The sequence below is a fragment of the Engraulis encrasicolus genome, chromosome 9 (genome assembly GCF_034702125.1).
Source record: "Engraulis encrasicolus isolate BLACKSEA-1 chromosome 9, IST_EnEncr_1.0, whole genome shotgun sequence".
NCBI lineage: Eukaryota > Metazoa > Chordata > Actinopteri > Clupeiformes > Engraulidae > Engraulis > Engraulis encrasicolus.
The window spans coordinates 53,006,979-53,019,935 of NC_085865.1; the positions used below are offsets into that span (position 1 = coordinate 53,006,979).

The 12,957-nt window shown below is 42.4% G+C and overlaps 2 protein-coding genes across 2 annotated transcripts in view; one reads left to right on the forward strand and one right to left on the reverse strand.

The window, feature by feature from the left end:
• Positions 1-252: 252 nt before the first annotated feature.
• On the forward strand, positions 253-2,596 carry lyz (lysozyme). The gene is made up of 4 exons (XM_063206252.1): positions 253-512; positions 730-885; positions 1,268-1,343; positions 2,337-2,596. Exons 1-4 carry the CDS (start codon positions 374-376, stop codon positions 2,419-2,421), a joined length of 456 nt encoding a protein of 151 aa, XP_063062322.1. The 5' UTR covers positions 253-373; the 3' UTR covers positions 2,422-2,596.
• Positions 2,597-3,915: 1,319 nt separating this feature from the next.
• The window catches only part of chodl (chondrolectin), a 20,183-nt gene continuing 11,141 nt past the window's right edge, over positions 3,916-12,957 (reverse strand). The window contains exons 8-9 of the mRNA XM_063206253.1: positions 10,466-10,562; positions 3,916-6,950 (exon numbers count right to left, since the gene is read on the reverse strand). Of these exons, the coding sequence (XP_063062323.1) occupies positions 6,866-6,950; positions 10,466-10,562 (182 nt within the window). The 3' untranslated portion in view covers positions 3,916-6,865. The remainder of the gene's footprint in view (positions 6,951-10,465; positions 10,563-12,957) is intronic.

Sequence of the window (12,957 nt, forward strand, 5' to 3'; positions counted from 1 at the left end):
CTGGGCCCAGGGGCAAATACCCTGCCAGCCCCCCCTATAGCTCCGCCCCATGTCTAAGACATTGACACAAACAAGCATACACACACACTCCCTCACGCACGCACACGCACATGCACGCACGCACACAGATACACACACACACACCAAAATACAAACAAACGGACAGCGAGAAATTTCCCTTTTTACAGGTGTTGAAAGTCTTTCTCACCTCCTTCTTCCTTTCCCAACCGCAATAAATGAAAAGACGAAGCTGTTTGTGACCTAAGAGAGAGAGAGACAGAGACCTGCACAGCACCGCACTGCACTGTAGTCCTCTGGTACCACCACACTGTACCCCTGTGCCTCATCTTCAACTCATCTTCACAAACACACCATGAAGTTGTGTGTCCTATTACTGGTGGTGGTGGTGTGTGCACCCCTGTGTGTGGCTCGCAGGCTCAGACGCTGTGAGGTGGCCAGGATCTTCCAATCCAAGGGCCTCGATGGCTATGGCGGCAACTCCATTGGGAACTGTGAGTACCTTCAAATGACTTAAGAAATTTGGGAAGAAAATTGGAACAATAGGATGCTGTGTTCGGTATTGAGGTTGTCCAGTCTATTTCTCATTGAAAATGTATCATTGAAAAGTGTACCGGTAATACAATAGTTGTTGAAATCCCTTTTCATCAATTTGATGATATTTTGAAAGGAGTAACTGTGTTTTAAATGTACTGTATTTGCACTGTGTAGACATGTGCATGGCCTTCTGGGAGACCAAGTGGAAGAGCCACAAGGTGAGGTCAGCTGACGTGGGGAAGGACTACGGAATATTCCAGATCAACAGCTACAAGTGGTGTGAGGACGGCACTGCAGGAGGAGAGAACCTCTGCAAAGTCAACTGTGTTGGTGAGGCATCCTCTGTAGGATATTTTCAATAATTTAATAAAAGCCTATATTATTGCTTATTATCCCAATGGGATGTCACGTGTCAATATGTGCAGTATTGCCTACAGCACATTTGAATCGGATATTTATATTGCTGTCTATTGTGTTCTGATGTATTGTATTATATTGTTCTGTATTGGATTGGATTGGATTGTACATTGAGTCCACCACTACATACTGTATGCTATACATTTATGTCGAGTGTATAGAGATCTAACAACAGCTCCTTGTGTAGTGTACTTTTATACAAGTTGAAGTACTTTAAAATAAGTGACTGAAATGTCAAAAAAATGTCAAAAAGTTCTATTATTTGAAGGTATATTTTGTCTTTTTCCCTCAATAGAGTTGCTGAAGGATGACCTGAAGGCCTCCATTGCTTGCCTCAAGGTCATAGTGGACAAAGAGGGTCTGAAGGCTTGGTAAGTGGAAGCCCCATTCCCAAGAGGGTAGATATGCGACAAGTGTGTTTTTGGTAGACATGCCATGCTATTGGAGTGAAGATGGTAGATACGCAAGAATGAGTTTGAGTTTGAGGTACTAGATGTATATGTTCTGTAAGGGGATCAGTTCTGTTTGCATGCAATTATTTTGAAAAAGATGAAGTTGTGTCCATGGGAGTAAAGATAGTAGATATGTGAAGATAGTATGAGGCAATACAACATTACTATTCAGATAGTACGAGGCAATACAACAGTGGTTATCAACCTTCTTTGAACAAACGCCCCCATGACTTCATCATAAGCCTGCCAACACCGCCCTTTGTATTAAAACATGAAATAATGCCCCACAACCGACCACCCCTCCTCTAAGCTCCTTCTCAACGTCCCCTGAGTGCTTCCTAACACCCCCTGGGGGGCTGTACAGGTATATCCCCGCTGAGAAATGCTACTGTACAATACAGGTATATGAGGATTAGGTCTGGGATCCAAGTAGGGGTGTGTGCCTCATGGCCTCAAAGATAGTTTTTTGAATGAGTGGGTGGCCACTAATCAGTGTTTATGCAGACTGCATAAGGGGGATTTGTGTGCGATCATGGTTACGGGAAGTGACTCATCATGACACATCTTGGTTATGTCTACCGTCTTTGGCTACATTTCAAAGCACCTTAAGACACTTAGGTTAACTCAGAGTAAATTGAAATGACATATAGTATCTTGGGCAATTCTACCATCTTTGGCCAATATTGAATATACATGCACCTCTAAACACTTCAGTGAACTTAAAGTGAAGTGAATTTTTTATTGGCCCATATTGTTTTCTTTGACCACACCACGTACCTCAACTCACTGGAGTAAACTCGACGTGAAAACTGAAATGAAATGGTATCACCCATGCAACACCCACACTGATTAGGTTAGTAATGTCACTCAATGTTGATCGATTGTCAATATTGTCAATGCTTATGCCCATAGGGATACCTGGTCCAATTACTGCAAAGGTCGTAAGGTCACCCGCTGGGTGAGGGGGTGTGGCCTGACAAGGAAGAGGAGGGGCTAAAGAAGACGCTGTGGGTCGTGGAGCTACTGTAAGAGACACGTGAATGGGTGTTGGCTCTGACCCCTAATGCAAATCACTAATGCAATGAATGACAACAAAGGTCTGCATTATAAGTGCATATCATGGCGTTTCATTAAAACACATATTCATTAAAACAGTTTCTTTACTGTATAAATTTGTTCTGTGGTCATTGCTCTAATGATAGATCATCCTCATGGGTCCTGAGTCTTTTGAGGCAGGTCTACTATTATTATAGACATTTCATGACAGATGAATGTGACATTATCGATTAAGCCACTGAAAAAAAGACATTCTTCATAATTTTGTTGTTCAAAACAGTTTAACCTCTATATGAAACCACCCAGACATTTCAAAGAACATCGACTTCTAATTTGGTCTAATTTGTTTCTCTTTTTTTTTTACTACGCACTATAAAAAAACACTTTGCCTTCCCAATCAATGGTGTTGAAATACCTTCATGCCAATATTTTTCCTATCATATTTTTTCTTCCCCAGAAAAAAACATCTTTAGGTGTCACTTTGAAACCACATGGCTTTTAGAGTCAGTGGTGGTGCAATATTCTCATGCTGAAACCCCTTCACATCACAACACTTGAACTCACTAAAACGCTTCTACAGTATAAAACCTCTTTCGGTGTCATTTTGGGAATCAGAGCAGAAGATTGTTATGGCTTCCCTTCTCTTCAGCCCATTAGTCAGACTCAGCCTCCTCCCCAGATGGATACGAGGAGCAGGAGCGACTCGACTGTGTTTCTTTAATGTTACCCCCGCGCTGCAAAGCCAGTGATTACAGTCATATCTATAATTAACCAGAGCCGAGCAAAGTGTGTGTGTGTGTGTGTGTGTGTGTGTGTGTGTGTGTGTGTGTGTGTGCGTGTGAGAGTGTTTACGTGCATGCGTGCGTGAGTCAGTGTGTGCATGCCTGTGTGTGTCTGCATGTGATTGTATGTTTGTGTGTCGACGTGTGTGTGTGTGTGTGTGTGTGTGTGTGTGTGACTCCAGCTCTCTCCTGGTGAAGCCAAAGACTGATTAGTTTAATTGGTTCACTAATTGGCAGTGTGTTTTTAAGTGCTTTGTGTGTCTAATTGCAGGCTGCAGAGACTGGCAAATACACATAGCATGCGCATGACACATGGCTTGGATACAGTGGATGATGATCAGTGTGTCTGCTAAGAGTGTGTGTGTGTGTACGTGTGTGTGCGTGCGCGCGCGTGTGTGTGTACGTATGTGTGCGTATGTGTGTATGTAATGATTGACACATAATAGCACATGGCATACTCTATGATACAACTGGGATATTGCCTGTGTGTGTGTGTGTGTGTGTGTGTGTGTGTGTGTGTGTGTGTGTGTGTGTGTGTGTGTGTGTGTGTGTGCATGCATAGGTGTAGGTGTAGGTATACTGTAATCTTGCACATGTATACACAGAAGTAAATTGCTTTCATTCAAACCAACTAAAACACTGGAGCTCCAACACTGCAGTCATCAGGTGTACAGAACACACACTACGCACTTTTATTTTATTTTTCATGTTCACAAAAGGAGGTACGAGTGAAAAATAATCCCATTTCCATTTTTTCCATCTTTAACGTGTTTTATCCCCGTCGACGATAAACAGTACTGTACATGCGGCAGGAGACAGGAGACGGGTAACAAGGACCAAGGAGTATAAAAACAACAAAACTCATTATTATCATCTGGGGTGCGTTTCTCAACTGCATTGCTGCTAACTAAGTTACTGTAGTAACTTACTTGGTTGCAATGCAATTTCCCATTGGCAACCTCCGAAGTTGCTAACTGGTTAGCAATGATGCTTTCAAGATAACGGGCCTCAAAGCGACCAACACAATGCTTCCCCACATACAGCACACACACAACCGAAAGCAGCTGCACTCTGTCGTGTCCCAAATCTTCACTAGTTCACTGCACATCTGTCACTGTCCATCATGGTGTGTGATATATCCATCGTAAAAGCTATGTAACAACAGCGATAAAACACACATTCCAATAAATACTGTATAACATGGATCGGGACCTGATTCAGTCCTGCTATGGCTCTAGCGTAGTTAGTATGTGGATATGGATTTGAGTAAAAGACGCAGGTGATTTGAAGACTGAAGATCTAGAAGTATTATTATGTTTTTATTTAGGTGACTGTTTCAAATGTTGCAAATGTCTCCTAAATTTAAAAAATAATAATAATTTGAACTCTTCGTTGTGCCCCGGTGTGGACCTTTGTCTTTTATGAATTCCAGCTTGTTTTTATTCTACACCAGGTTTTCCCATTTGGATGTCCATGATTATACATGTCTATTTGGATATGGGACCCTTCATCTCGTCCAGATTTTACGCGCTAACACACAGGAATGGCAGCATGACCACAGAGCGTCTGAGATCAATACAAATTCAATGGATTCACATAAGCATATGCATGAAAAATATTTGCAAGTATACAAACTAGAAATCAATACTTCAAAATATTATTTTCACATGCACAAAAGGTTTGATGCTAATATAACTAAAAAATATGTTTTTTTTCAATATTAACATGTCATATTATTCTTTTTTTTGCTGAATGTTTTCAATACAATGTATTTTATACGAATCCTACTTTAGGTCATTGCTTAATGCTGTAAAAAACCTAAAACACAAAGATGGGTGTCGGTTAAGTTACACATTAACCTAATTTCATAAATTGCTCTGAACTCGGAAAGCATTAATCCAGATGAAAGTAGTTTCTTGGAGGGAGTGAACGTTAGGCGTTGCTGCTTTGAGATAAGAGAGTGGATTTGAAGAGGGAATTTTCGTCTCTTTTTGTTGTAACTGAGTTCAAATTTCATAACAAAAGCATGTGAGAGTTCTCTATTCTCTATCCTCTCTCTTTCTCCCTCCCTCCATCTCTCTCTGGCTCTCTCTCTCTCTCTCTCAGACACAGACCCACATACATGCATGCACACAAAAAGTAAATACACACATTCACACGCACACGCACACGCACACACACACACACACACACACACACACACACACACACACACACACAACACCATAGCGTTCAGCACCTCTTCATGTATTTTCTTTTGATTGTGTGTTGTGTGTTTTCTGTGTGCCTCTGTGTTCCTCAAAGTCTATCTGCAATAGCCGTGACCCTATTTGCGTCAGCTGAGACTCTCAATACCCCCTTTTTTATCTCCATCCCATTTGCATCTGTCTTAATTACTGTAATTAATTCGCTCCCTGCGCTTGGTGCCAATTAGAGTTAGATCCTCCCCTAGCAACTGATGGAGGGAGGGAGAGAAAGAGAGAGAAAGAGAGAGAGAGAGAGAGAGAGAGAGAGAGAGAGAGAGAGAGAGAGAGAGAGAGAGAGGGGCAATGTCAAAGGAAGGGCTCCCCCTCACATCACAGCATGAGAGAAAGAAAGAGAGAGGGAACAGAGTTTGGGGGGTGGAGGAGGAAAAGAAGAAACAAGGGGTTGGAGATGGAGAAATAGAGTGGAGAAGAGGTGGAGAAAAAGGACAGAGAGCGAATAAGAATGAAAGACAAGCAGAGAAATAAAGTGTTAAATAGAGTGGGGCAAAGGAAGAGAGAGAGAAATCCAGAGTGGAAGAGAGAGAGATGCAGACAGATGAAAACTGAAAATCACAAGGTAAGAACGAGTGAAGTGAGAGAGGAGAGAAGATTAAGGACTGAAGAATGATGGATGACTGACTGACTAAGTGTATTGTTGGTAAACGTTGATGAGATACACACGCATTAACACTGATTAAACATGCAGACAGCTCACACCGAAGAATGTCACCGCGTGTTGTTGCGCTAGGCCTCAGACTGTTGGACAGTTTACACATTGAGAAAGACAGACAGACAGAGAGACAGCGCACTGCTGTTGCAGACAAGCAGACAGTTAAGTTTCACAGTGATAATTCAGCGCTTAGGGAGTCACAACTTACACTTAGAGTGCTGTTTCCCAAACCGGGGGTTGGGACCCCTAAGGGGGTCATGGAGGTACTGCAGGCCCAGGGGGGTCACAGACAGAAGGTACTAAACAGGTTTTCAGTTAATATAATTCCCTAAATTGGTCAGTAACAGTATTCAAATATATGGTTAATAGATCCATTTGTTTTTCCTGGGAATTGCAGGCTATATTAGTGGACAGCCTAGATTAATGGACTAAGAATGGCCCCAGAATATGATTGGAAAATGTCAATTGGATCCAAAAGGGTTTCCTTGCAGACAAAGTTTGGGAACCACTGTTCTAAGAATTGAATTCACACTGCAGAATTTGACTGTGCAAAAGAAACCAAAGCAGCACTTTTTCACAAAGCAGACAACAGTCACTTTGCCACATTGCCCATCCGGTGGGGTTGGTGGGGGTGGGCACTTGTTCGTTGGTAATTTTTTATGCCAACTCTCGAACCTGGTCGCTCTCTCACACCTCCATGGCGCTGTCTGACTTTGGGGTCTTGGAGATCCATAGAGTCGACTGATTAACGCTTGTCTTTGTCCTCGGCTTGCTGTGCAGAGAAAGAGAAGAAAATGGAGACATCAAGGAATTGAGAAGAAAATGTAGCCTCAAGGCTTTTGGGTGTCCTTATACACACATACGAGAGAGAGAGAGAGAGAGAGAGAGAGAGAGAGAGAGAGAGAGAGAGAGAGAGAGAGACAGAGCCACAGGCGTTTTTCTCTACTTTTGTGATCCCAGGACAATAAATTAATCTAATTTCACCCTAAGAGCCATTACACCCCCCCTCCATTAAGGTGGAATTACATCCTGTTCACTAAAGGTAGAAAACACAACAACAAACAACAAACAGAAACAGCTGAATTGTATTTCTGAAGTGCAACGCAGCGATAAAAAAAAAACCTGCACGTAATAAACTGCTGAGACAGAACAAAGCAGAGCATTTCTCCTGACATGCATTCGAAAGTGTCAAAAGTGTTTCTCCTGACACACGTTCTCTGGGTGTGAGCCCCCCTCCCCACCCTGCCATCTAATGTGGACAGCCCCCCGCTTTATCTGCCCTGATGGCTGTATGGTGTCACAAGAACAAGTGGCATGCTTTGTAAAGCAGCAACCTTGCATTTATTAAAAGGCAACAGGCATTTAATCTGTAAAGTGTGTGTGTGTGTGTGTGTGTGTGTGTGTGTGTATATATGTGTGTGTGTGTGTGTGTGTGTGTGTGTGTGTGTGTGTGTGTGTGTGTGTGTGTGTGTGTGTGTGTGTGTGTGTGTGAGCGTGTGTAAGGGTGGGGGGGACTTGGTTGCGGTCCAGCAAGCCTTTTAATGTGGGTGGGCTATCAGGCAGGCGGGCGGGCAAGCTGAGCCGGGCTTTAAGACGGTGATTAAATGCATTGTCTGAGGATGCCCAGTCTGGGCCAATGATCGAAAATATGTTAAAAAGACATCACTCTGAGCGAGCCCAGGCCTTAATAAACATCATAAATTACACAAATGAAGTGCTTTGCAAAGCCCCATCAGGGTGGCTAGACGGCCAGTGATACGGTCTGGAGAGGGGAGGGTAGAATGGATGGATGGAGGATCCAGTTGGGATGAAGGGGGGGTATACAGTATAGAGCAGAGGTTCTCAACCTTTTTTTCTTAAAGCCCCTCTTAACTATGCCCAAGACAAGCCCCCCAACCCAAACCCAAATGTATGTAAGTGATTAGTTACAATAATCCTAGCTCATTAATCAATACCTTTATGACTTAACATGGGGACCAAAACATGATTTCATTTAGTTTTGATTTGACATAATTTTAATGGTCACAAGCAGAATTTTGGTCAGAACCTCAACAAAAATTCTGTGCACCCCCTGCATTCTCTGGCACATCCCAGCTTAAGAACCACTGGCCTGGATGAGGGAGTGAAGAGGATGGTGTGGGATGTAGGAAGGAGTTGAGACGAAGGGGTGGGGTGTGGGGTGTGGGGTGGCGATGGTAGTTCTAGCAGGAGAAGGGCTTGCTTCAGCGTTTCGGCCTCTGCATGTCTGACTTCATGTTCCAGATATTGATGAGATGTGTGGTGGGGGGGAGGGGGGGGGGGGTTGGGTTCATGGGGAGGATGTGGGTGGGTGGATGGGTGGGTGTGTGTGAGTGTGTGTGTGTGTGTGTTGGGAGGGGGGGGATGTAGCCCTGATGAGATCGTACTGAAGTGAGCTGGGAAATTTAGTGCCAGCATGCTGTAATGCTGCAGCACTGAGGCAACTTATACACACTGAACACACACACACACACATGCACACACACACGCACACATGTAATCACAGACTAAACATGCTCAAACACACACACACGCAAGCACACACACACACACACACACACACACACACACACACACACACACACACACACACACACACACACACACACACACACACACACACACACACACACACACACACACACACACACACACACACACACACATCCCTAGGCCACAGACACAGATATCAGTGTAAGATAAGTGCCCATCATTAGAATGCATCTCTGATGCGCCAGATGATGAATGAACCACAAAGAACTTGTTGGTGTGTGTGCGTGTGTGTGTGTGTGTGTGTGTGTGTGTGTGTGTGTGTGTGAGTGTGTGAGTGTGTGTGTGTGTGTGTGTGTGTGTGTGTGTGAGTGTGTGTGTGTGTGTGTGTGTGTGTGTGAGTGTGTGTGTGTGTGTGTGTGTGTGTGTGTGTGCGCGCATGTGTGTGTGTGTATGCGCATGCATGTGTGCACACATGATGTGAGTCAATGGGCATATTTGTGTGTGTGAGAGAGTGTTGTGTGTTTGTGTCTGTGCAGCTTTGTTTTTATAACCATAAGGCTACTGTATACAATGTTTGTGGTTGTTAACTGAAAGACGTCACATGAGCGCTAGGCTGCAGGTGTTTACATCAAACACAAACTTCCCGTTTCCTGGTATGACCAGATTGTGACACGAAGGTTTGGGAATGTTATGGGATCGAATGAGCTTGAGCATTGGCAGCTGGAATTCAGCCTGTTGGTAGTGTCATAGCAATGCTGTTATGATATACTGTAGTTGAGTCTTTTCAGTGATGAGGTAGTGGGACCAACGGCAGGGCCGTCTGCACAAAGAGGCTACTTTTATTGGGAGACATTACATTGACTTGATCACTTGTGACGGGATTATGTTTTAGTGAGTTTGATCATTGGCTCCTGGTGGCTGCTCGAATTACATGTAAGCACAAGAAGGCCTTGACTACTAAGTGCAGTATATGTACATGTGCTTTCATGCTAAACCCTCTAAACGCTACTGTGTATAATAAAGGCTTACGCTACTTTCATATTCAGGTAACTTTTATGTACACTGGCTTCATATAACTTTGATTGTTATTGCAATTTGTAATAAAACATTTGATCTATTATTTAATCATGTAATACATGTCATGTGAATATGAAGGGAATGTGATCCTAATGTTACATCATTTAGCACGTAAAATGTTTATCCAAAGCATAATCCAAAGTGTTTCTTAGGTGCTGGTTACAACCATGCATATATTTATAAATGCAGATATTTTGTATCTGTTTTGTGTGTAAACATGACCTGTGGATAAAAATAAAAACTCCAGTGTGACAGGTGTTTTAGAAGATTTTAAATGGACATTCTAAAATGTTGTTTACGTGTGAACAAGATCCCAAATCCAATGCGTTTTCAAATATCTGTATAATGTGACAGGACTGCCACCTCTTGAGGAGAATCTGGAAGAAGCACTCCCTAAGTGCACTGTCATGTTAATATGTGTCATGTGTAATAATGTTGTGATGATACGGTCGGAATATGATGGGAAAGTAAATGGGCCTTGCTTTATCTGTTAGTTAGGGGTAGTCCTAATCTTTTAGCTATGGCTGGTCTTAGTCTGTTATTTGAGGCTCTCCGTAATGCCATAGAAATGTCGTTATAATGCAGTTATGTCTTTTAGAGGCTACTGTGCATTTGTGGAAATATGATTACAATAGGACCGAAATTCCACCAGTATGTGTTGTGAATGTCATGGGAATGTCATGGGAATGTGGTCATCACCTCTTGCTGAGCATCTGGAAGCAGCAGGTCCCCGAGGCCACCAGGATGAGAAGGAGCAGCGGAATGGTCGGAATGATCACATACACCAGGAACATTCCTACCCACCGGAGAAACAGGTCAAACACAAACTCATCATGAGAAACACTACGTCATACACACATATATTACACACATACACAAGAATTCAGAGAAACAGGAAACACATTATTCTACAGACATCATGTCACACACATTCATCCAGAACATTCCTACCCGCCGGAGATATAGGTAAAGCACGCACTCACACAGTATTATACATGATTATGCACACCAGGAACATTGGCATTATCACATCAGACACACACACACACACACACACACACACACACACACACACACACACACACACACACACACACACACACACACACACACACACACACACACACCAGGAACATTTCTACACACCAGAGAAACAGGAAAAGCACAAGGATGGACTACTGCATGGGCCTACCAGGCCCCGGTACAGGGGCCCATGAGCCAAGGGGGCCCTGAAGCTCAAGCCGCAGAGTTATTAAAAAAATACTAAAAATAATTTTCTGGAGACAAACCCCGAACCCCCAAACACTAAGGCGCTTTAACATCTTCACTAATCTTTTGGAAACTTCCGCTGTCATGGAGGGGGGCCTTTCTTGTTGTCTTGCCCAGAGGCCCATGGAGTCATAATCCACATAATCTATGTGTGTTGCATCAGGGATAGTTTCAGTTTTGTGCTTTTTTTCTCTTGCATAATATGCTGCTACTATGTAAAGTAACCGTTTGACTTTGCAGGAATGCCAGGTGCATTTCCATAGGCTGTAGAAGGAAGACATGATGTCTTGACATTTGACAGGATCTCATAAACACAAAGACTTTTAATTATTAATGACTTTAAAACGTCATTACGTAATACTATTTTCCAAACATGCCTAACAGGAATGATTGGTTCATATGCCTACATTTGAATTACACATTTTAATTACTGTAGATTTTATTCAAGTGACTCCTTCTGGAGAATCTTCAGGAATGTAATTCAGAATATCTTTAAGTAGTTTTGATGTATCTTTTCTTTTCAGTTTACGAAACTGTCTGACAAGAAAGAGGACTGGACTAAAAAATGAGGTCAAAAAGTTTGAAATTGCTTGTGGCATCACTACTTCATAAATCTGTGTAAGTTTGCAAACTCTCCACATCACTGAGGATGAGTTACTGTAAAACAGACATAAGTAGGCCACCATATTCTCCAGAAAGATGACAATAAGGTGACATAACAAAAGCATCCAGCCTACTGAGTGACACAACAGCGTTCTAGTCTTGTCTTGGGGGAAGCCGTGACCTTTCCATGTTCAATGACCTTGATAATTGGGTTAGCGTCTCGAGTGCCATAAAGATTATTTACTAGTTTGCTTCCTGGTGCCTCATGATGAAAATGTTTGTTGTGTGTCGACATTGAAAGCATTGAATGAAGGACATTCTAATCAGTTTTTTTCAGTGATAAAATGAACAAAATTCAAAACAGTACCAAAACTCATTATTTTCATACAAAACATGCACTAAAATGCAAATGTGTGCAGTATGTCACAAGTATTTGTGTCACCCCTGCCATAAATTATATAAAATCACGGGAGAAAGGAATGAGCTTTCATGTGCAGGACGTCCCTTTTTAACTAACTAAGTGAAATAATGTAGTCATTTAATCAGTGACCCAGTACTCTGTGTGCCACCCTGCATGTAATGCAACAGTATTGCATAAACTAGACTGCCTGTGCAGTCACCTTCGACTGCTTAAGGTATATCCCCGAAACGCGACGCTTCCAGTCCCCCATCATTCCTACCACTCCCGTCCACCATTTCGTAAACGTATATGATACATACAGACGTGACATGACGTGCATAGGCTTAAAACCAAACGACTATTGTGAAAATGGAGCAAAAAATGGGGCACATGGTAATACTGTTTTAATGGTTCAGTGGATATACCACATTTGGTACAGTGTAATAACCAGTGTAACAATATTTAATACAATGTGATACCAGTGTAACACCGCCATTTTTTTTTACTTACATCATGTGTTTGTGCGTAAGTGGTATTACATGGTATTGCATATTGTTACACTGGTATTACACTATATTACATGGTATTGCATACTATTACACTCGTTATTACACTGTACCTGATATTGCATATTGTTACACTGGTATTACACTAGTATTACATGGTATTAAATATTGTTACATTGGTTATTACACTGTACCTAATATGGTAGATTCACTGAAATGGTGAACCATTAAAATAAGGTGTTACCGGGCAAATCAATCCACCCAGTCAGAAGTTATGGGCCAAATGAAAATTCCGCCATTTTGAAAGTGTTGTCTTCCAAACTCGAATCAGTTCATGAACCTACCCTAGAGCATTCACACACAAAATCTGAGACAAATCCATCCACCCGGTCAGTAGTTATGGGCCAAACAAA

What these genes read in the sequence shown, in the direction of transcription:
- lyz (XM_063206252.1), top strand. Translation starts at nt 374, where the DNA reads ATGAAGTTGTGTGTCCTATTACTGGTGGTGGTGGTGTGTGCACCCCTG. An exon ending in CGGCAACTCCATTGGGAACT is followed by an intron (nt 513 to 729) that starts GTGAGTACCTTC and finishes TGCACTGTGTAG; the next exon opens with ACATGTGCATGGCCTTCTGG. An exon ending in CTGCAAAGTCAACTGTGTTG is followed by an intron (nt 886 to 1,267) that starts GTGAGGCATCCT and finishes TTCCCTCAATAG; the next exon opens with AGTTGCTGAAGGATGACCTG.